We start from the raw sequence: 26,175 nt of genomic DNA on the forward strand, positions 1-26,175 counted from the left end.
AGCATAAATTTTCTACAAAAATACAATTTCTAAAAAATATCATTTCACATATATTTTTAAGATAAAACAATTTGAAATAAATAATTGTCACTAAAAACTACCTAATAACAAAATCTGAATTTAAATTCCCTCTCTAATCCTTCACTTCATAAAGAGGGTGGAAATTTAAGATCTTAATGTATCAAAATTAAATTAAATTCGATCAAAACCACTCAAAAATAATTTATATTAAATATATAGACACGTTTTGTATACTAGTAGTGAATAGCGCTTACTGATTTGTTTCTGGCAAAAAAAATGCTGCAATTGCCAGTTAATTGTAGGCTTGAAATAAAGGCTTTTGAGTTGCCTCCTAGACGGGGAAACTCATTAAAACGGGAAAGCAGAGTATCCATAAAATTATCACAAAGTTGCACACATACAGGCAGAAAAATTAAAGCCAAGATGAACGTGGGCGAAGTGGCAATAGGAATCGTCTTGGCTTCCCTTTCTACCGCCGTATTCACTTTTGTTCTTGCTGGTTTCTCGTAAGTTACAAATTCAACTCTCTTATAAAGATAAAAAAAATTCTCAAACTTCTGTACTACATAAAATGTTGGAAAAATTTATTAATTTTAAGTTTTATAGTTAACTGAATTTGATGCTTTTTTATAAATTACATATTCGTTAAATAATAATTCTTGCACTCCATGGATTTTTATGAGGAGGTTTCTTATTAAGCTACTTCAACAATTGTTATCAAGGTTATTTAGATAAATTTGTACATTCAAGTGAAGAGATTTGGATTTCTTGTTCAATCTTGACATACAAGCTCTTATCTTATTCAGGAAATTTTAAAGCTTTTGCAGGTCCTGAACCATTGCAACAGGGCTTTTTTTTGAAAAATATTACATAAAAGTCTTCTGTTCATATAATTCTAATGAGGTTGTTGTTCAATGAAAGCGAATTGAATTTTGATGTTTAGTTAATTAGATTAATATATATTTTTAAAAGCATTTGCCTTAAGATTAATAGACTTTCACAGTCCATAAATTATTTTCAATCTCTATTGTTCAGACAAATTTATAAACCAATACAAAGGATCGTGACGAGTTATACATTCCTTTATTTGTATATTTGTTTTCAAGTTATTGCAGTCCCTAAATTTTTGTTAGAAGTATAGTTCCATGGAGTTTCCTAAATGGGGACAAGTTTTGGGGACGGGGAAACTAAGGGCCTAAATTTGGGGTCCTAAATTTGGGGTTCGTGGGGGAAGGCAGCGGAAGGCGAGTTGAAATATGTACAGTACTTGAAAAATTAGTCATAAACAAAATATATAAGTATAAAAGTTAATTATAAAATTCTGGCAAACTATTAAAACTTAGAAACTATTAAACTTTGAATTGAGTTTTGACAATCTAACAATGAAAATGTTGAATTCAATATTTTTCATTATATTCAAGATTTCATAATGATGATTACAATGATAAATGTTCAAGATAATAAAATAGAGTGAAATGAGGCATCTAATCATTTCTAAACTCCTCATTACTATAACTGCTAGACTCCATATGGTCAAGCTCCTCAAGAGTAATACCAACTTGTCCTATCTATGTAGCATCCTCATCAACCTACGTTGACTCCTCTGGCTTCGCATTCCACTGTGATGCTGGACTCTCCTTGTACATGTAAGTGTGTTTTGGTCAATAAGACACAAGGCACTATATATAGTCACAAACTTCTTTGCTGTCCTAGAGGTAAGCATGTTCTCTTTAAGTAAATGGATGAAGCTATAAATAGACTAGATCTTCTTAGTGGAAGAAGCATTGGAAACCTGAAATGGTTATAAAATAGTCAAAGAGGTTGGTTTGTGCGTAGCAAACTACAAAATTGGGTCCTCTTGTGCCATGGTTTCCCTATATCCATCTTGGCCCCATTAGAATAATTCCTAATAGCAGCAAATCTTGCTTACTCAATATGAATGATGCCAACCTCAACAAGATCACACATGTTTTGGATAGCCTTCATGAGCCTTGCCTTCACCTCAACATCTTTTTTGGGTGTAACACTCCTAGGCCTTTGCATGTATCACTTGGTGTTCAATGCATAAAGAGCCATGTGTGTTGGTGTGTTTAATTGTTGCACCTAGTGAGTAATTCTCCTAGGCTCTACAATCACATGTTGCTTAAGTTTACTTGGGAACCACTTAGTAATATTCCAATTTTAGCCTTTAGGTGATGTTATCACATTATCACATTTTCACTTTACAAGTCTTGTGAATGTGTTGCCTAAGCACCTTTCCACATTGGAAGGTGATCCACCTTTAGTGGACGTGTGGCACAAATATCTTTTTGATTTGGGTGATGATCCACTTTTAGCCAATATGTGACACTTTCACTTTTCCATCTTTAGTGGGTGATAAGTTGTCTTTTTAATTATCAGATCATAAAATTCCAACACTTGTCATAGTCATATCCATTCCTATTTCTCAACCTGATCTATTTAACTAAGGAGTCATCTTTGTTATATCATTCCAGTTGACTTAGTGAAATGAATTTAGCTACAACCATTTAGTTGACCCATTCTATTACAGGTTTGATAGGAATACAATTTATTCTTGTTATATCATTTCTCTCTTGTTATTGTGCTTTCCATTAGGCCTCTAGATCTTGGGTACCTACCTTTGTAGCCAAATTATACTTGGTACAAGAACTTGTTGAGTGCCATTGGATCGTCTTTTGAGGGATTTGAGTGCATCTTTTTGGGGGTTCTCTTTTTGGCTTCTTGTTGCAAGTCAAAATTGGAGTTTCCTGGTGCAAATCTAAGGTCATGATTGGGTTTAGGAGGTCCAACATCCTAATATTAACTTTTGTTTTGTCCAAATCGGACTTTGGAGACCAAACCTATAAGCATTTGAGGTGTGGCGGCCATTTAGGTGTCATAATTATGTAGATGACTTTCAAACAACAATATCTAAGTCATCTGGGCTCCTTTTTGCGAGCATTTTTTTATTTTGGCTAGAATGTTGTTCTCTTGTGTAGGAGTTCTAATTTTAGCTCCTAAATTTTTTAAGAAAATTTAGTTATTCCCATTTTTGCAACTTCTAAGGCCTTGATCGGGTTCATATAGACTTCTTTTCAAGTGCATGATTTTTTCAGTACTTCATCGTTGTGCTATCAATTTATAGTGATTGTGATAAAAAAATTTACTTTTAGCACATGCCCTTATTTGGCTTAGTTTTGCAATTGTAATGCATGATCTAAATATTTTTTTTGCATAGCAATGTAAGTCTACTATAGCCTAAATATAGCAATTGTAATAACTGTAATAGAAAGTCCAAGAAAAAAAGAAAAAAAGAAAAGTTTTAAAAAAACTTTTAAATAAGTTTTTTGTAGAAAAGTCTTGTTTAAAAAGATTTGGGAATCCAAATTTTGCTATCCAACTATCAAGTTTGTATTGGCCTGTTGTTAGTTCTTCCATGCAACAACTATTAGGGGCCAATTATTCTTATTTTCTTGGGACATCCCAATTGGAGGTGTCTTTAGTAGTCAACTACTTTAGGATAATTTTTTGTTGGCTTCTTCATCAGTTTCTGGTTTGTATTATTGTTGGCAATCATGAGTATGAGCTATGTTGTAAATGCATTATCATAAAGTACCACATAACTTTATTGTACTTTGTTATTTTTTCTCAACTTGGTGTAATTCTCTTGTATTTATTAGGTTAGGATCTCTCTTGTGAGGCTTGGTACATTTCTTTGGTTGAGAATGTATGTAGTTTGGGTATCTAATCGATGCTCATATAGGCATTTCCATGCTTGACCATCGTACTGCAACAAGATATTCATTATCAATTCTTCGTTAACAACGATACTTAGTTTTGTCGTGCTTTCACATTATTGACGTAGTATTAGCTCTTATTCTTCCTAAGCAAGGAAATGTTCTCAAGATCATTAGACCATCCTTGTAGGAGATTCTATATTGACGGAGGGTCATTTGGCTTCTCCATTCCCTCTTATGGGGGGACAATTTCCTCACATTGGGTTTTGTCCTCATTTTCCTTTGAGATCATTTTGTATTTTCATCTCTTTTTGGAGGAGTTTTGTACCGCTAGGTTTTCTACATTTAGCCATTTGTGAGAGATTGCATTGCATTTGTACGTGGGTATCTAACTTGGTCTAGTAGTCGACGCCCATCTTGCATTGTCTGCATACATTCTCCCTAATTTGCACTTAAGAGGGGGCATTGTTGTGTATAATTGTTACACCTAGTGAATAATTCTCCTAGGTTCTAAGCACACATGTTACTGAACTTTACTAAGGTACCACATGGGAACATTTCAGCTTTTGGTGATGTTATCACATTATAACTATCCACCTCCACCTTTGATAGGACTTCCAACTTTGGTGAACTTATCACTACATCACTTTACCGCCTTTTGTGGATGTGTTGCACAAACACCTTTCCACATTGGAAGGGAATCCACCTTTAGTAGATGTGTGACACAAACATCTTTACACTTTGGAGGATGATCAACCTTTAGTCACATCCAACACTTTCACTTTTCCACTTTTGATGGAAGATAAGATATCTTTTTGATTATCATGCTATAAGATTACAACATTTTTAATTATCTTATGCATGCTCTTATCTCTCACTGTTGTCTATTTAATCAAGTGGTTTCCTTTGTAATATCATTATAGTTGATTCAATGAGTGAATTCAGTTAATTAGGCATCCAGTTGATCCATTCTATTGCATAAGTGATAATAATACACTTTATTTGTGTTATACTATTTCACTCTTGTTATTGTGCTTTCCATCAGGCCTCTAGATCTTGGGATAGCCAAATCTTACAATGTGTATGGGGTTTTTGAAAACTTTTCATCCCTAACGAATGATTAGATAAATGTGCTTATTGTAGAATGCTAAGATGTGAAGTTCTCTCACACTATTGCTTTCATTTGGTCTAACATTGAATTAATGAACTCTTACAATTCTCCAAGTCTAGGTGCATTGGCATCCCCATACCTAATCATCTAGAAGACTCTTGTAATGATGCAGTCAAAATATTTTGCAGCACCCCAAAAAACATCACTCTTCACTACATATTTCACCCTCTTCCCCTACTTTGTCTTGGACCACCAATTCCATTAGACTGTTAAAATCATTAGTTGTGATTCCTTTTTCAACTCAAGCATCCTCTCCAAGGGAATCAAATACAATGCATATATAGGCTTGACATGTTTCAAGAATTTCTTCTTAGAGAAGGTCCCAAAGACTGCATGTGAAATATGGTGGTTTTGGATAAATATCATTATATCTACAGAGCTCTAACATCATTGGCCACTGGTTTTATTGAATCAATCTTTCCCATGCCCTTGAATACATTATTCATGACATGCACATAACAGGAAATCTGCCAAATATAGCTATAAGCTGCCTCAATTTCAACTTCCTCGTAACTTTACACACATCGGTCACATTTGTGACTACGTGGATCACGTTTTGTGACTGAACCCCCTTTATAGAATCTTTGAAGATCTGAAACTGAAAATCAACATCCTTTTGATGACCTTAACAATCAAATAGCCTTAAGATAATAAGGGTCCTCTGGACATATAATCATGGTATTAATGAGTGGATAATGCCTACCATGTTCACCCATCCAAGGCTATGCTGCATCCAATTGTGACCCAGGATTCCTTCATTTTCTCCATCAACATATTTATTTTGGATAAGAATGATCCTCAATTTTGTCTACCTAGTGGTACATACAATGGTCCTACCCTTGCTACCTCCACCATTGCCTCCTTATAAGGAGTGCGCCACATGGAATGGAATGCCATTGGCAAAAAAGAATTTGCAAGTGGTATCATCTCCCACATCTTTCAATTGCACATTGAATAATTCTGCTTGTGGTTAAGGAGCATCACTTATCATCTTGCATTTCCACCTAGCCTCTGCCACCCTTGAAGTAGAAGAAACTAGCATAGGTGCAACTACTTATAGCAAAGTAGTATTAGTAGAACCCTATATTTGATGACTCCTTAGCCTTAAAGAAAAATAAGTGAATGTAGGTGCATTGTCTTCACTATGTGGACCACTCCATAACTTACATAGTTCATCCCTTCGTTTCAATTTTTATGCCATCATCTCACATACTTCTACACATTTTATGCAGGAATGGAGGGGGTATTAACTTTGCTATGCTGCCTTAAAATCCAAGCTTCCAAAAATGGCACTTCCACAATCTACTGCCGCCAGATGCCCCAAGCTCATCATGTAATTTTGTTGGAATTTGTCTTATAGGAGACTTAGGATCAAAAAGAAATAAATATTTGCACTCGAAATGGAACCAGTGCTATGGGTTTCCCAGTCATCTCTCTTTGCTTATGCATTTTCAACACAGTCAGGTGCATAATCAGACATAGTATAAGCATCATCAACTTCTTGAATCTCAAGCTCAAGCTCATCCTCACTCATAGTGACATTACAATAAATGATTTAAAATTTATAAGCTTATAATTTCAAAATTAAATTTCAAACTATGCATAATGCAAGAAACAGATTTACTTTTTACTTTTCTGGCTTCAGGCTGCATGAAGTGCAAAAATAAAGGATACACATCTTAGTTTTACAAACTAAAAAATTTGAACATCTAAAACTAAATTTTAAAACTCAAATTTTTACAGAAATATGCCAGCTTATTGTCACATAATTATATTCTTTTTTGCCAAATTGAAAATTCATAACTAAACAAATAACTATTGAATTTGAAATTTGAAATTGAAATTTGCAACTTAGTACATGATTATTCAATGTTGACAACAATATGCAGTCATGCAATATGGACTCTACCAACATAAATGATAATATATAGCCACTTCTATGGATTCTATCAACATAAGATTCTATTAACATAAATATGAAATTATTGAAAAAAATAAAAAGCAGTTGTCATAGAAGCCTACCTCTTGCTTGAAAAATGACAGTTTCAATCCTTTCTGCTGGCAACTTGCCTTCACTTATCTACTTGTTTTTCTTCTTTCACCTCTTCAACACTCTTCTTTTATCTCCCACTCCTTCCTCTTGCACTCGCAACTCTTACTCTCACACTCACACTCACACTCACACTCTCAGCTTGTAATTTTTTATTTGTGAGTTTAAATGACAATTAATTTTATAGAGTTTGTGGGATTTGGGTGGGGCCCATAGGCCATTAGGGTTTGACTTTGGGCACAAAGTTGTAAAAGTATACTGTATTTTTATTTTAAAAGCAAGACTTTTGCAAAATCTGGTTGTAGGAGTCAGTTGGGCATCCCAAGACAGTTGGCAGACTTTTGGGAGTCCCTCAAATGTGTTGGGGACATCCGAACATCCTTGGCATCTTGGAGATGATGAAGGTGGTAGGGGTGTAGCGTGGAGACAGCCCTCCCAAGTCCATACATCTTGGAGATGTCCCCATCCTGAAATCACAAGGTTCTTTTGGGAGGACATGTCCCATGGAACACTAGTTAGAGTTTTGTCCCGGTACATGTCATATAAGTTGAATACAATATACAATTGATCTTATTGTTGACAACAATGTTTGATACATCTCAAACTAAATAAATGTTAGATAAAATGTCAGTAAAGTAAAGTCATTTATGTAAATGAAATATAGATCGATTGGAGGAGATTGAACTTAATATTCTTGCAAAGTGATTTACTGATTTTGGTCTGAATCTGATATAGTTTGTATTCTTCTTTTGTAGACACTGCTGTTATGATAGTAGCAGATATAAACTTATATTATTTTCAACCTGTGAGGGAGATGTATTCAGATTTAATTCTTAAGACTGAGAGTATTCATTGCCTTGTATTGATGATAAACTGCAGTCTAAGAATGCAATATATATATATATATGACAAGAAGAGGCATTCCCATGTAGGGGCATGACTCTACGTGGCTTATGCCACATAGGGTCATGACCCTATGTGGTCATACCTTTCCTAAATCACTTAACATAAACTGCCGATAACCAAGCACTATAACTAAGACTGTCGATAGTCCAAAGTTATCAGTGATAATGAGAACCGATAGTCCAATATGATAGGTGATAATGAGAACTGATACTACATTGAGCACGATTCTGTTTTAGAACAGCATTTCACTCAATAATAATGATCGGTCATTTGACATTTGATAAAATATAATGTTTTAATATATTTATGTGTGTGTGTGTGTGTGTGTTCAATCATTACTTTATTTATTTTATTATTAATCATCAAATGTTAAATGTACTTGTTAGGTTTGCTTCAATTAACGATGAGACTAACATTCTCAACAATTGACTGATAGAATTTCAATAAAGTAATGTCATTGACTCTACAATGAATGGTCCTCTCCTCATGTCATATGGCTTGTGGATTCTACTATATAACTTCTTTGTCTGTGTGACCTTGTTTCGTCAAACATATGATCACCAACCATTAATGCATCGTTCCCCTCCTAGACTGTTGAGTGGCCCCCACAAGCAACATCATCTATTCATATTGTACAACTTGCTGTAATAATCGAATACTTATATAATAATTTATCATTGTATGACCCCTAACAATTTCTGTTGCGTAACCTGCAAGTTGATATGCTACTCAGTCAGCAAAACCCAAGATATGTTGCATTACATGAAGTTGGTTTTACTGAAACTTTTGGTTTCCTATTTCCAGATGAGTGGAATAAAAATTCTTCAAGGTTTGACATAGTAGAGGAGTGTACTCAACACTTTTAGTTGTGAGAATTTTTAACATAAGGAATTCAACAAATATTGTGGTTCAGGTTTTGTAAGCTTTTCTATTGCCAAAATTAATGGAAATCAACAAAGTGCAGGTATTACAATTTCTACCATACAAGAAAAGCTTTGGAAGACAGCCTTAAATAAAACATTTGTGAAATATGGCACCACTCAGACCCCATCACAGGGTGCCATTGAGTGACTACTTATGTGACTTAAAAACTCACCATTGCTAACTAGTTGCTACTTCTCAGTATAAGATATTGAAAAATAATTTTTTTGTGTCTCTAGAACTAGTTTTATGCCTCATAGTTTCAACTGTCTGCAGCAGAAAACTTGAGGGTTTCCTTATCATTTTGCACATTTGAATGTTTTCAGCTATCGATCATGTTGTTTTGTGAATATTCTGATGTTTGTATCTTAAAATGTAGAGATTGATATATAGCTCTTATATTTGAAAACAAAGTTTGGTTAAGCTCTTACCTTAAAACTACATTTCATTTATTCTTCTAAAACACATTATGAAGAAAAATGCCTGAGCTAGCACAACAAAATAAGTTGACATTGTTGTCTTTCTTTTAGAATCGCTGTGCAACCAACTTGGATCGTGAGGTGGTTCCAGAAACAGGTCCCAAATGTGCTGTTTATCAAGTCTACACAAAGTTAAGGATTCCCTCTAAGAATGTTTCTTGTGAGTTTTGATTCCTGGTTAAGTAAAATTGGATAGCTCCATAATCCACTTACAAATTATTTTGATTCTTATGAATATGATCATTCCCAGTCCCTGTTTTCAATTATGTATTCATGTTATATTTATGCCCACTGTTTTGTTTTGACAGAGCGGATTGTAGCTTTGACAATTGACGATGGTCCTCACAAGGGCATTACAGAGGAGGCAAAACCACTTTCCCTGTTTTCTTTTTGCAATCATCAGTGCTTATAACTTTAGAGTAATACTAAAATAGATATCATTGTGAGACGTGGCTACAGCCTACAATGATAAGCAAGAACTTACAGATAGGATAGCCAATAGACATTACTTTATTTGCCTGACAGATTTGTATTAGCTTAGAGAGAGAGAGACATTCGTCTGATTTTATTATTCATATAAGAGGAATCAGGCATAGTTCTTGAAAAAATAGATAAGAGCTGTAATATATTTATAACATAGTTTAGCTTTTATTTTGACATTTCAATACATTGTGGGCCACTATATTCCTCTTTGCAATGGCTGCAAATCCAAATATAAACTCCTCCACTTGGCATTTGCTGAACCATTTACACATTTCCATAGCGGAGAGAGCATGGGTCTATTTTGAACCAGGAGTTCCTGGTGCTAGAAATACTTGCTATTCTATGAATCTACTAACAACATACAAAGCCACAGACCAAATGAAAAAGGAAAATAAAACTGGAGAGCTCCTTTGCTTTTGTAAAAAGAACACAAAGAAAACTTCAAAAAATGAAAAAAAACATCAACAAGACCCTACCTCTTTTGTTGAAATTTTCCTCTTCAATGTCTTTGAGGAGTTATCCACACTTGCAACCAAGTAAGAATAGCTCACAAACAAGCTTAGAGAATACAACGATTACCTCTCAACACTCCTTGAGCAATGACAACCAAACAAGAAAGTAAAGCAATGGAGGCAAGTATTTTTCTTTTTCATTCACAAATGCACAAATGACATAAAACATCCTTTTTGACCTTTTTAGTGGTCTCTTTTAGCATTGGAGGGTTGAATGGAACAAATTAGACAAAAAAGCACTTAAAAAAAACAAAAACAAATTGTTTTGAGCCCAAAGTCAGTCTGGGTTTTACTGCTGGACAAAAAATTCATCGCAAATTCATCCGTATTTTGCCTGTGTCCATTTGATAGAATTTGGAGCAAATTTGGTGCTATATGACCAAATTTGGGTTGAATTTGACAAGGACTTGGATTAGAAGTGAATCGAACCCAACTTCTAGGGTTGTAGGAACAAATCTGGTAAGATAGTTATTTATCAATAAATTTAAGTTATAAAAACAAATTAGAATATTTTAACTTCATTGATATTGGGAGTTAAGTTTAAAGGGAAAGTTATTTAAATATAAAAAGCTACTCTTTATTAGAGATAATTGGAGACTTAAATATTAAAAAAAGTATCTTCGGGCTATTTTAGAGATGTTATAATAGACTTTTGAGAGTTCAATTCAATTATGCTGAATTGAATTGATAGTTTATGAAATTGTTTGGAGAGTTCACCTTCAAGGGCTTGGAGGACAAAATCCCTCTCTACTAACAAATCTCAACGCTGTTGCGAGATGCATTCTGGAGATTCAGCTAGAATTCATATTCAGATTGATGAATCATATGCCAAGATTTCTTCATTACAGGTTTGAGAGTTCGTGCTTCATTGTTAGATCTTTTTGAGGGTTTGTATTACATAAAAATCAGGAAGGGTTTTGTTGCTACTACAGCTGGCTATACTACTTTGTTGGAGCCATAATTCTCATATCCACCTTTCCTATAGGAGCTGCGATCAAAGAGGAAGCTAGATGTGGGCATTTGGAGGAGTTAGTGTGATTTTAAACAAGAGAAAGTGGTTGCTCAATACAGAGAAATCATTTTGAACATCCATAAAATTGGGATCAACCCTCAAACACACCAAAAGAAATGCCATAAACGCTGCAGAAGATTTACCGAAATATGATTCCACACAGCTATCAAAACCCCATGAAGCTTTCATCTTTTTGAAACCCCGAATCATCAAAAACTGTGTGAAACTCAATGTATTCTTGAATGAAAATACCAGATGTGCTATGGCTGGCCTGTCACCATCAAAACCAGCAAGATTAAAGAGAGTTTTCATCATTTACAACACCAAGAAGAACTGCAAAGGTCATTCTAGGTGCATATCTGTATGTGTGCAAATTCTGAATGAAGACATGAGAGCCAAATCTCCAATTTATAGAGATTGGAGGAAATTAGAGCACATTCAAAAAATTAAATATTTTATTTTCCTTCTAAAATCTCTCAATACGCTTTAAAAACAATTTAAGTCTTACGGCCACATCACCTAGACATCCAACTTTGGTTGTCGAAACATAACAATTCAATATATAAACTTAAAAACTATTAAAATAACCTTCATGTTTCTTTTTAATGCTCACTATTGTATCTTATTATATCTCTGTAAATATTAGAATGTTTCTAATATTTAGTATAGTCTAGAATAGAATGTTTCTATTCTATTCGACTCTCCTCTTTGTATATATAGATCAGTTTGATCTCTGATTAATTCATTCAAATTTTCCGCCATTTACATTTGTAACATGGTATCAGAGCTATTGCTTCAAATGGTTTTGAATAGTTTATAATTTCTTTCGAAATTATCTGCTCTAAATTTCGAAATTATTTCTGCCATTTTCTCTACAACCCGTCTAGGGTTTCTGTTCTGAGAAATTTGAAATTCATTCTGCAAATCCCGAGTTCACGTTTTTTAAATCGCAAGTTTCTTTGGCTCACGTCTGATCTTCTACAAATTGCGGGTTTCTACTGTCGTTTTTTTTGCAACTCGCCGTTTTTCTGCAACTCGGCATTTTGTGTGAGTGAAAACGTGTTCAATCCGCCCTTATCTGCCTAGATCTGTCTATCTCAAATCCGCTTGTTCCAAAATCTGCCTATATCTGCCATTTTTCCTGCAAATCTGACCTTCGAAGTTGCCGACTAGGGTTTTGCTCGAAACCCTAGTTTTTTGACCTCCAAAAAATTTTCTGATCACATATTCTTGGTGGGTTTTTTGAAATCTCAAATGGGTCTTCATCAGATTTTTGTGGGTGCCTCGTTTTTTGTGCCTCAATTTTCGAGCCAGCGGATCCGAATTTCGACAACACTTTATTTCTGGGTTTTTCGAGCTCTTTTTTAGGTACTTCTCCAATTTTTTTGGGTCTTTCATTTTCTCACCTCGAAGTTTGTGCCATTTGAAATATTCACATATTATAAGCATCTGTATCAGCAGCATCAGAAGTCGGACTCAATTAAACAGTACGCCAATGCTGCCCAACACTCAGAGCATAAAGAATCTATCTACCATGCCTTTATGGCCAGCATACCTGCAAATCATGTGAAATCTTCTGCCTGGTACATCGATTCTGGTGCCTCCCGACATTTCACTCATAGGCGTGATTGGTTTGTTGAATTCACTCCCTATTCTGACTCAGTAATGTTTGGAGGCGGTGAAGAATACAATATTGTCGGCAAGGGCAATGTTCAGATTCAGACTGGAGGAAGAAAACTCATGTTTCTCAATGTATGTTATGTTCCTGGCATGAAACATAATCTTTTGTCTGTTAGTCAGATTATGAAGCACTCTCCTCAGTTGGATGTCGTTTTCAGTAGAAATAAGTGTTCGATTATTGATCGTGCTTCTCGCACTACCCTTGCTTCCGGTCTTGAGGATCATGGTATTTATAGGCTTGTAGATTCAGGCGATTCCCTTAAGCATGCCTTCATCGCCGAATCATCCGCTCTCAGCAGTCTCTGGCATCAGCGATACGGTCATCTGAACATTCAATATCTAGCACAACTTGCTCGAGATAATTTAGTCCATGGCCTACCTAATATTCAGACCTAGAACCATCGCGTTTGCGGAGCTTGCTAAGCAGGGAAGCAACATAGGACACCATTTAAGAATGGTGAATCATGGCGGGCATACAGAGTACTCCAGCTAGTCCATGCTGATGTATGTGGTCCTATGAATACTCCTTCTATTACTGGGAACAGGTATTTTTTACTCTTTGTGGATGATTTCAGTCGGAAAATGTGGGTATATTTTCTTAAGCAAAAATCAGATGCCTTTCTTGTATTTCAGCAGTTTAAAGCTCTAGTAGAAAAAGAGTCTGGTTCCTCCATCCGTACTCTTAGGACCGATAATGGGGGGGAATTCTGTTCTTCTGCTTTCTCTGCCTTCTGTACTACTCATGGCATTAGACGTCAGTTCACCACACCTCACACCCCTCAGCAAAATGGTGTTGTAGAGCGTCGAAACCGTACCATCACAGAAATGGCTAGGGCTATGCTAGAACATAGAAATGTTCCTAGAAAATATTGGGTAGAAGTAGTATCCACAGCTGTCTACCTTCTTAACCGGTCACCCACCCTTGCAGTTAATCATAAGACTCCTGAGGAAGCCTGGCTTGGTCGCAAACCTAGGATCAACCATTTGAAAGTTTTTGGCTCTTTGGCATATGTATGGATTCCTGATGCCAAACGCACTAAGTTGGATTCCAAAAGCCAGAAACTTATGTTTACAGGATACAGTCACACACATAAGGCCTACAGACTGATTGATGTAAATACTGATCGTTTAATCTTCAGTCGTGATGTTGTGTTTGATGAGGAATTTGGACCATTTCCGCTCTCTGACTCCCCACCACATTCCGAGATTCAGTCTTCAGCAATCTCTGACTTGGGTTCTTCTATTTTATATGAGTCATCTGATGCTACTGATACACCACCTCAGTCACTTCCAGATAATACAACTCCTGCTCCTGCTTCTCCTCCAGCTATTCCGACAACATCTGATATTAGCTCCTCGACTCTTCGGCCAAAATGGTGGGCTCAAACGCTTAGTGATCTTCGTCCTGATGAACTCATTGAGGGTAGAACCTCCAGAAATAAGAGCCTTCAGCACAACACAGTTAATATAGCTCTTATGGCCAACATCCACAGTATCCCTGAGCCCCAGATATATGCAGAGGCCAAAGGAATTCCAGAATGGGAACAAGCAATGGATTCTGAGCTTCAGAGTCTTCAAAAGAACCACACTTGGGTTCTTTCAGATCTCCCTCCTGGGAAGAAACCCATTAGCTGTAAATGGGTCTATAAGGTCAAGTATCATGCAGATGGTACCTTGGACAAATACAAAGCTAGACTTGTTGCTCGAGGATTCACCCAGCGCGAAGGCATTGATTATGAGGAGACATTTGCACCGACAGCCAAAATGAGCACTATTCGCATTCTTCTTGCAATTGCAGCTCAGTATGGTTGGAAAGTTCATCAGATGGATGTGAAGAGCGCCTTTCTCAATGGTGAATTATAGGAAGAAGTCTACATGACGCAGCCCCCAGGTTTTAAGGTTGCCGGTTCAAAACACAAAGTATGTAGACTCCAGAAGGCCCTCTATGGTCTTAAACAGGCCCCTAGGGCTTGGTACATAAAGATTGATCATTACTTGGTTACTCAAGGATTTCAGCGTAGTCCGTCAGACAGTAATCTGTATATTAAACACTCTGGTAATGATATTCTTTTTCTTGTTGTCTATGTGGATGATTTGATCATTACTGGAAATTCAGAACATTTGATTTCAGAAATCAAACAGGATCTATGCAGAACTTTTGATATGACAGATCTCAGATTGCTTCATTATTGTTTAGGTATTGAGGTTTGGCAGACTGACAACAGCATTTTTTTGTCTCAGTCCAAGTATGCCAGAAGTTTGCTTGATAGGTTTCGAATGCAGGATTGCAAATCTGCCTCCACTCCTATGGAGACTGGTCTGAAATTGTCTGCACAATTTGTTTCTCCTCCTGTAGATGAAACACTCTTCAGGCAGCTAGTAGGTAGTCTCATCTACCTTACTACTACTAGACCTGATCTCAGTTTTGCAATCAGCTACATCTCACGGTTCATGACAAACTCCAAGACTGATCATTGGATTGCAGCGAAACGTGTGTTACGCTATGTACATGGTACTTCAGATTATGGTCTTCTTTACACAAGGAGTATTACTCCTCAGCTCAGTGGATTCACTGATTCCGATTGGGCCGGCTCAGTTGATGATAGGAAATCTACTTCTGGCTATGTGTTTAGTATCGGATCTGCAGCAGTTTCTTGGACCAGTAAGAAGCAACAGGCACATGCACTCTCCTCTACAGAAGCAGAATATAGAGGAGCTGTCAAGGTAGCTTGTGAAGCAGTTTGGCTCTGGCAGATGCTTGCAGATATGCATATTCCTCAAGTAGGTCCGACTTCTTTGTTTTCAGACAATCAGGGCGTACTCAAACTTGCCAAGAACCCAGTGTTTCATGAACGAACCAAGCACATCGAGCTTCATTGTCATTACATCCGACAATTAGTAGAAGATGGATCTATTCAGTTACGCTATGTTCCTACCTCAGAGCGATCAGCAGATATTTTCACTAAACCCCTTGGTCCTGACAAGTTTGTTAAATTCAGGGGATCTATTGGTGTAGTAAATAGATTGAGCATTAAGGGGGGGTATTAGAATAACCTTCATGTTTCTTTTTAATGCTCACTATTGTATCTTATTATATCTCTGTAAATATTAGAATGTTTCTAATATTTAGTATAGTCTAGAATAGAATGTTTCTATTCTATTCGACTCTCCTCTTTGTATATATAGATCAGTTTGATCTCTGATTAATTCATTCAAATTTTCCGCCATTTACATTTGTAACAAAAACAGTAAAGTGAATAATTAAACATCACTTCCACTAAAATAATATCCATCCGCTTACAGAAACTTGGCTAGACAGCAGAATCAAAAAGTTAATCATGTCAAAACATAATTGATGCTGAAAGATGATGATTCGTGACAAAATGAGCAGTTACTATAAATAGTAGTTTCAGTGAGAGATAAGGAGAAAAAACCCAAAAAAGACTTTGAAAGATCAGTGGGAGACAAACACTTTCTATTAATAGCAGAGTTCTCTAAGTACCAAGGAAAAAAAACCCAGAAAAAACAAAAATATTAATGCTATGTGTTAGGATTAGTACAAAAAAAATATAACAGAACTACATGTAAATATAATGAATACTACAAAGGCATAAAGCACAAATATAGAACAAAAGACACAAAGAATTAATGCGGTTCACCCAATCTTGGGTTGCGTCTGCTAGATAGAGAGTCCAATATTATTATCCAGGGATTCAACTTAATTACAATTTGCAATCCCTTTCAACTCAATACCATTGCAAGACGCTACTCCATAATAATATGAAAATCCCTAACCCTAAGCCATTTAACAAGGCTTACGTCGGTTACAAAACTAGGGTTAAAACATGTCATCCAATAGAAAAATAACTCCCGGCACCTTTTATAATAGTAGTCATTTTTGGTCATTGCTTGGAATTGCCCCTTGATCTTGCAAGGGGTGTTGCCTCTTGATCCCATCATGGGGGCAACCCTTCATCTCCTATAAAAAAATCTGGGGGAAAATTGCACTGATGAAAGTAGGAAAAATTTAACCTATGAGTCTGATTAGGATCCATTTAAGAACAAGATGAGCATTGACTATAAATAATAACCTCTACTGTGGGCTAAGGAAAACAAACCTAGATAAACCCAGAAAGATATGGAAAACCCTAAATGCTACAAAGAGTAGTATTGCCAACTAAGATTGAAATAATTATTGGAAACCAAGAAATTAACTCAAGCCCTCCAAGAGCATTGGAACACTTCTTGTTGTTTAGTGAATAAATGGAAGTGCTTGAATAGGGTAAAGGCCTCTACTTGTTACATTGAAGCACTAGAATATATGAGTGGGAAGAAGGAGAATTTCCAAGCGCAATCCCTTTTTGGATTCAAATTAGATAAGCAAGACACAAGTAGAGGAAGGGATGCCAATATTGAATTAGAATTGTGAAAAGGAATATGATTCAAGGAAATACTATTTGTCCTGTGTTTGATATGTGAATGTAATTGTGTAATTGAACTAATTGACTAAGTAAGATATGTAATGTAGATGTAGATGTTAAATTAATGCAATCAACCCAATTAAGATGTGCAACTACTGTTAAATTAATGCAATCAACCCAATTAAGATGTGCAACTATGTTAAAACTGGAAATTGAAATGAATGATAGAGAACTCACCTTGAAATGTGTAGAGGAAAATGTCTTTTCGCTCCAAAAAGTGCGGATTTGGGCCTGATTCTGAAATTCCGTTCGTGGATCCTCGAATAAAACATAAAATCAATAAATAGTTTTCCCTACTGAGGCTTTGGAAATAGGTCGACCTAGAGGAAAAGTGTCATAACACTGTTCCATGAGTCACTGTGTTCCTGAGACCATGTAACTAGGTCAACCCAACTTTTTCCAAAAGCTTTCGTGCAGTTATTTTCAGATTTGCAACCACAATTTTGCTAACCTGCTCCTGCACACAGTAAATTTAATTTTTGTTTTTGGGTGGATGAGGACTTGCCTTGGTCAAGCCCTAGATTGAGGAAACAACCTTGAAATTGAAATGTAAATGATAAAGGAAATGCTAACACATATGAGGATCGAATATATCAAGTGAAAGATACAATTACCTTGGTAGATGCAATAGAATTTGATATGTGATCAAGTATGTAAATGTAATAGCCTTGACTCAACGAAATTAAAAGGAAATAAAAGAAGTCAAAACTTCATGTATAGGAATGTATGTGACATGCCACGATGAATGATAGAACTTGAATAATTTGGAATGATATATCTCCTCCTTAGAAGCCAAATTCCACTACCACCTTGAAGGAAGAAGCTTGATGCAAGAAGGAAATGCTTGAACTTGAGTGCTTAAAGATGCTTGCTTGCTTGCAGATGCTTGACTCCTTGGGTGTGCTTGATTGTTAATGTATTGATGTCTTGTGGATGTGAACATGAAGATCCCAACCCTCCTTTTATACGAGTTTTCAAGCAAGAAAACAAAGCAGTCCAACCTAAGTGAAAAAGAAATTAATGGGAAACTTTGAGGCACTTCAAGCCTCGTGACCCCAAATCATCAAGGAAGAGGTTGACGACTCCGGAGGCCTTAGAGGAGGTGCAAAAAGAATTGGGAAATAATGGACCCGCCAAAAGTTATGGCGAAACAGGTGATAATGCAACACCTAAAGGACTACATCAGAAGGCGAGAGATGATCTAGAAGTGTGAGATATATTAGAGGAGTAGAAAGACCAAAACCACAGTAAGGAGGGCTAAAAAGTCTCAAAATAAGGTGCTTCCATTTTATGACGGTACATTTAGCCTCCACTTTAGCAGGAGTATGGGGCAAGTCATAGTCTTAGTAAAGGAAGAAGAGAAGAAACAAGAGATAATGTCACAACGAGATAGGACATCATGAATCTCAAGGACATAAGCCCCCAAACCTAGGATCCTAACTCCATTCCCATGCATAAGGACACAAAAACAAAGCAAAACAAAAACAAAATCAAAAGACTCAAAATGTCCAAATCAACTAGTGAAAAGGGCCTCAATCAAAAATTCCCTGCCCACTAATATCATATTTGGAAGGCAATTACAAAGCATAAGAGATCACATAGGAAAGGCAAGAGCACCACAAAGGACTACATCCCTCATGATTCTTTCCCACCAACATGAAAGCATAAGTAGAGAGAGAGAGAGAGAGAGAGAGAGAGAGAGAGAGAGAGAGAGATTATCTCGCCTAGTAAGGTTTTTGTGCCTTATCATGAATCATAAAAAGGAAGGATTGAATGGTCTAGCAGGTTTGTGTATCTGATAGTCAATGCCAAAAGAAAAACAAAAAAGGTAGGATGAAATGGTCTAGCGGGTTTGTGTGCTCGATGGTTAATCCTGTGCACCTGTTGGCAACTTATGCATGCACGTGTATGACCCGTGGATCAATTCCCTAGTATTACCATAGAGTGTAAATGTGTCTGTGCTCTTTGTGGATGGACAAGGGTTTGTTATCCATAGAGAAAATGTGTGTGTTTCCGTAGGATTGATTAGTATCACTGATACTTGAGATTTAGCAATGCAAATATGTAAAACGTAAAATGCAAAATGAGTTTCCTCGAGATGGAGAAGTGTCACTAATACCCATTGAGGAGTGACATGTAAATGTAAATGAGTGCATAAAAAGGTAAACTATAATACAAGGAGGGCGTATGTATACTCCTCTTGTTGTGGTGACTATGTAGCCCTAGACATCATAAGTAAGAGAATCAAGGATAACTATTTCTAGAGATAAGGAGATATCCCCTAACAAAAATGTATACCACATACTTAGCGAAGAACATTGACTCTTGTAATCTAAGAAAAATAGATAAATTATGAAAGGATATTTCGCTCATGAGAATAGATCCTTGAAAGGAAGAGATCTTGTGTGCAAGACATCTACTTTTAAGAGGAGTGTCATGAACAAAGATAACAAGTTCAAGACAATAGAGTGGAAGAAGAATGAGAATGCAACTATTCAACCCCTTGTGTATATGTGGAATAGGGATCCTTGGTTGAAGGATGACAAACTTTAAAGCACATGGTAAGGGAAAATGTTATTTATGAACATAGTTTTGCAAATAAAGAAGAGGTGATGATCAAGGACATGCACCTCTTGTATATAAGAGAGTCATAATCAAGACACCATTACTTATAGGAAAAGAATGTCACATAATGAATAAATGCCACTGTACTAAAGAAAGTCAATCCTTAGACAAAGAGAGATAAAGAATGTACAAATAATCTGCTTCCTAGGAGTAAGACAAGAAAGAGAAGTCTACGGTGGATTTTATAACAAAATCTTGTAAGATATAAAGATGACTTGTAAGCAGCAACCATAATCTAGCCGTGCACAAAACAAAACACCCTATATCCAACAAGAAGTATCATAGAATAATGCAACAAAATAGATAATTAAAACAAGAAACATCATAGGATTGCAATTTCAAACAATATAATATGCTAGAAAAGATATCACATATGAAGTAAGCTATAGATAATTATTAAATGACAAATATTAAAATCCAAGGCATGAAAAAACATTGTTAGGAAGAGACAAATGATCTTGCATGTAAAAAAAAATTACATACCCATAGACAAGAATGTACCATAAAATAATGCAAATCTATAGAGAAATGAATGATGGAGGGAAAAGGATACCATGTTATAACTACTTAGTAATCACGAAAGGAACAACAAAGAGATAAAGGATCCTTGAGAGAAAAGAGAAAGAAAATCCAATATATGCTCTAAATGATAGATTATTTATAACAAAAATGTACTTATAAGCATAAGATTGCACTCTAAAAGATGCTAATTGCTACATAATGCAATAAATGCATGCGAGAGAGAACATCAAATTATAAGAGAATGCAAATTCATAAAGGGTATTGGATGCGTTTGAACAAGGCAACAAGGACACATTATGTTTCCCTAGGTGTTTTCAATTGCATTTGGTTTCAACAGGCCACAATAATGGTTCCCACTTTTTGGCCAACTTTGACATTGAAACATATATTCTTAAAAAAATCTTCACTTCCAGATACGTATTAAAAAAAACCATAAAGAATTTGAAGATGATGTAAACTAGTGATTTGTAGCATTTCCTTCCTAGTTTTTAACAATATTTTTAATTTATTTTTTCCAAAGTGATTGAAGTCCATTTTTTTTTCCTCCTTTGAGAAGTGGTATATATGAAAAATCAACATTTTTAAAGAGTGATGGCTGTTTTGATCAACGTAACTTTTAAAAAAAATATTATAATGAAAAAATTCTTTCAAGGCTAGAATGATAACATCAATACCTAGCAACTTTAGTTGGTTTCATTCAATTTCGTTAAAAATTGTAGATTCTATTCAATGGTAAATTGACGTTAACGATAAATTAGACATAGGTTGATTTTGATCAATATAATTTCTTTTGTATAAATTGAAATAGATTTTTTCTTGTTTTGCTAGAAAGGTAACACATACCTTTGTGCCACATATTTTTCAAAAATTATTTTCTCTCATTTTCTATTTTTCTCAAAGCTTCAAACATAGACTTGTGAAATGGCCAAACAATTTATATTTAATAAAATTACAAATAAAGCATCACAATAAACACAATATATATTAAAAGTATAGTCATTGGAAATCTTATTCAGAGTAGAACAATCTGGTATATTTAGTTCTAAAATATAGACCTATTTAGCCCTTGTTTGAGCCCTTAGAAGGGCAACATTTGGCAAAAAATTTAAGAAATTTGTAAAAATTTGTATTTTGGGGGCTTCAAATGAAGTTCTTGGAGAGGCTTTGAATGAAGCCCCCTTCATTCAAAGCCCCTAGTGGTATAATGTGTGGCACCAAGGGGGCTTTGAATGAAGCCCCCTAGGCATTTTTGACAACTTTTGGGCTTCGAATGAAGCATGGGGCTTCATTTGAAGCCCCTAGTACAAGGGCTTTGAATGAAGCATGGGGCTTCATTCAAAGTCCCTAGTACAAAGGCTTTGAATGAAGTCCCTATGGACCTTCATTCAAAGGTTAGGCTTCATCTGAAACCTCTTAAAAATGGAATCTACACTTACCATCTGATTTCTTTGTGATGGAAAGTGGGAACCATTATTGTGGCCTTAGTACTGGTATTATGTTACTCTCAAAGTAGGACAACAAGCCCCCAAAAGATAGGCTAACAATGTCACAAAGCTAAGAGCAACATGATATGGATATAGATGTATCAAGTAAAAGATTGTGAAAATTACACCATTCAGCTGCAAGTCATTTGAAACATAACATAAGCAATGAATTGAAAATAAGGAGAAACTATAGAACATCTCTTAGGTATAATGAGATGGAAATGTAAAGAGAAGCAATGCATATACTCATTAAATAAAGGTATTTGATGCACAAAGTCAAGAATGTAGGATATTGGTGTGAAATCTAAGGTTTTCCAATCTTGAAGAGTTGAGAAGCCACTTATGGAGTCAATATGAGTAGGATCCTAATGATTGGTGAAAATGAGGTTATAATGATTATCTTTTTCAGCAATACCTAATTGAAATTGAGAGGTATCTTGAGAAGAATAAGAAGCATCAAATGTGTGGTCTTCTATGGCTAAGGCACTCTTAGGAGAAGGACAAACATAACTCATCAAGGCCTTATCTATAGAAGGAATGTCCATGAAATGCATAGAAAGTGATTGATCAATAGTAATGCTATCATCTAATTATACAAAGGTATCCTCATAAGGAAGGGAGTAATCCATGTCCTTAGCTAAGGGTTCATCCCAAATAGGAGTATCCATGTTAGAAACATCACAAGTTACCAAAGGTTGATCAACATAATCTTTCAAAAGATGAGCCTCAGTAAAAGAACATATTGAAGCATCATCATATGCATTAATCAAAATGTCTTGAAGATCATGAATGAAGCTGGAAAGTAAAGATAACAACCCAATTGAAAGGAAATGCAATGATTATAAATGAAATGCAATCTAAAATTGAATTAGATGCGATTTTTAATTTTTTTTTGTATCTTTACAATGCAAATATATGAAATGCAATCTATATGAAACAATGCAAAAAGAGATCTAAATACCACTAATGGAAACTGATGAGGCTAATTATTGCCTCTATTTTATGATAATTTTAATACTCTGTTTTAATACCACCAAGACATTTGTGAACTTATGTTTACCTAAACTGATGATTAAAATCTAGAATAGAACCATTAACCTATGGGTAGATAGTATGCCATATTTTGCCAATATTATATATATAATGCAATATTTCATATAACCATCAAAATTTGTGTTCTAATATTTGGATTTAATTTGATTATGCTTATTTGCAAATATCTTTGCATTATAACTAACCTGTTAGCAAAGGAAGCTGAAGATGGTCGGAAGCATTCAAGAGGAACGTTGAAGATGGCCGACGGCATTCAAGGAGAAAACGTTAAGGTTCAGCCACGGTGGAGTCGAAGAAGTCATAATGGTACCATGAGACACGATCGCTACCAAGGAGGAGCTATGAAGAATTGCTATATTTTCTTTGCATTCACTATTGTGTCAAATCGATTGCCCAGACTTTATTATTTATACCGTGAACTATTTCCTTCTTTCTCTCTGACAAATTTGTAGTTAGTTTGTTTGCTTTCCTGTTTTTGAATAAGTGTCGATCCTCTATTTGTAGGGATGAGATCAATGGTGTTAGAAGGTTAGAAGAAAGTTTATGAAAAGAAACTGTTGACTCTTATAGTGACTTGTTTTTACAGTTTTATGCATCATTCTCATGTAAGGAATTTTTGGAACATAATGAAATAGCTCTTGGTTTACATTCTGTGTTAGTAGATTAGTAGAGCCGACCAAGGGGGCCCACTTGGGAGGTGGATTAGATTAGAGTAGTATAGATTTGTTTTCAGTATTTCTAGTATTGTAGGTAGAAGTTATAAGTTCCTTCCTGTAGCATCATACTTTGTAAGTTTTCCTACAGCATTTGTAAGAACAATTATAGTAGATGAATTGAGTTGGAATATAAGTTAGTATTTAATTGTATTTCCAGCATTCGTTTGAGTGAAGAGTTAAGTGTGTTAGTTTCTTGCAGCACTAGTGTAGCTTCTTGCCTTGCATTTTACTTTCCTACAGCATAAGCATAATGACTCATTAAGAAACCTAGTGCACATATTGTGCTGACCATTTCAAGTATACGTCCCTAGGCTGACAAATTAAATGCACCTCATGGTGGGGAAAATAGTCTTTAGATTGAATATACTATTCCTAAGTATGGCCTTGGGCATGATTATTATACACCTATTTTGAGGTGGATCATTTTTTGGTGCCATTGCCGGGGATGGTGTCAAGCTAGTAGCATTCTTGAGTCATAGTTCTTAGTTCAGTTTTTTTTTAGGAATTTGCAGTCCTAAAACTTTCTTCACCAGTGTGAAGAATTCAATTGCATGCATCAAAGAAGAAGACGATGAGATGAATATGGCAGATTTCTTTCATGGGAGTCTGTTAATTTGAATGAAGAAATTGAAGAACAAGAAGCTGAGTTGCCTTTTGAAGATGCAAGCACTGTTTTTCCTACATAATCATCCTCAAGAGCAGAACCTATAGATACGAGTGGTCTTCAACCTTTTGCTGAAATTTTGGCCAGTTTCCTTGATAGTACTGCTCCAAATCCACCAGTTGTTAACAATCCAGTACCCAATGTTCCTTTTCAGCAGCATTCTCATAATCTAATGCCTCCAGTAATGGCACAACCTACGTTTCCATTTCCTCTTCCAAGCCTCATAAATAATGCTAATCTCAAGAATATACTTGCAGCTGCTCTTCCAAAGTTCTATGGCCTTGCAACTGAAGACCCTGATACTTTCTTGTTTGAGTTTGACATACTTTGTCGTAGCTTTGACTACAACACTGATGCCCATAAGCTCAAGTTGTTCCTAGCAACACTAAAAGAATCAACTCTACGATGGGTCATGGGCTTAGGAACCAATGCAATAGGAACTTGGGATGAAATGCAAACTCTTTTTCTGGATAAATACAAAGAGTATTGCAAAGCATGTGGTTCGAGAGGAGATGACATCTTCAGGATATCACAAAAGGAGGAAGAAACATTGGAAGACTATGTTTCACGTTTCTTGTATACACTGCAGAAGAGCCCTCAACATGTGTTGTTTGAGGATTCACAAAAGCTAGTCTTTTTGAGAGGTGTACATGATAATTGTCTAGAAGCAGTAGACCTGATGGCTGGTGGTGATGTATATCAATCTTCCTCAGATGAGCTCAAGAAAATCTGTCAGAACTATTCAAGGTCAACTATGAAGAAAGGTCAAGGACCTTGTTCCACAGTCACTAAAGGAATTAGTCAGGGTATTTCAAAGCTCAAGATATCTAACCTACTGACAGATTTCAAGCAGGACATCATAAATGATGTCGCTACACATCTTGACACAATGACTGCAAAGAAGCATGTAGAAGCTAAATCACAATTGGCCAAGTACTATCCTCATTGCTGTAAACAGAAGCAAGACTGCACATGTAAACTGGTAGCCAACCTGGAGAACCAACATTTTCCGACTGAGTACATGAAGATAGAGGGGGACAATGATTAGGTGTTCTTCATTGCTCAACAGCGACCATGGGCCTCGAGACAAGGTATGCCTCAAGATTCTCCACAAGTTTCAAATCCTTATAATAATCAATGGCAAAACCAAAGCTATTAGAATCCCTCCTAGTACTCCCAACCTTCTTGGCCAAACCAGTATAATAACCAGTGGCCAAACCAATACAATCACCAGTGGCAAAACCAGCAAAACAATCAATGGCAAAATCAACAAAACAACTGGCAATGACCGCAAGGAAACTGGCAACCTAATAATCAATGGAGGGGGCCTTCACAATGGCCTAACCAAAATCTTGGTAACCCACAACTACCACCTCCAGTTCCACCTCTTGCAATAATGCCACCTCCTGCAGCAACTACTGTTAACCCTTAGCCAACTCAATTGCCTGCTTAGCATAAGCCAAATCCAAACAACAAGCAACCACAATAAAAAATGTACACTAGAGATACTCAGCAATCCCCTACATATTCCTTAGAAGTATCTGATATACATTTAAGGTCGGGTAAAACTTTGCCTGCACCATAATACCTTATTATAACGAAAGTTACAGATACTCCTGCAACACCCCTTCCAGAAGTGATACTGCCAGATATCAACT

At 35.9% G+C, this 26,175-nt stretch overlaps 1 protein-coding gene across 4 annotated transcripts in view; it reads left to right on the forward strand.

Moving 5' to 3' along the window:
- The first annotated feature begins 260 nt into the window (after positions 1 to 260).
- LOC149566441 (uncharacterized) overlaps positions 261 to 26,175 on the forward strand; it is a 162,920-nt gene continuing 137,005 nt past the window's right edge. For all 4 annotated transcript variants that reach the window (XM_089817401.1, XM_089817405.1, XM_089817403.1 and 1 more), the window contains exons 1-3: positions 261 to 527; positions 9,337 to 9,416; positions 9,594 to 9,649. In XM_089817401.1, coding sequence (XP_089673527.1) covers positions 298 to 527; positions 9,337 to 9,416; positions 9,594 to 9,649 — 366 coding nt within the window. In that variant the 5' untranslated portion in view covers positions 261 to 297. The remainder of the gene's footprint in view (positions 528 to 9,336; positions 9,417 to 9,593; positions 9,650 to 26,175) is intronic.

The sequence above is a fragment of the Cupressus sempervirens genome, chromosome 3, assembly GCF_028749045.1.
Source record: "Cupressus sempervirens isolate cs-2001-9-10 chromosome 3, ASM2874904v1, whole genome shotgun sequence".
Classification (NCBI taxonomy): domain Eukaryota; kingdom Viridiplantae; phylum Streptophyta; class Pinopsida; order Cupressales; family Cupressaceae; genus Cupressus; species Cupressus sempervirens.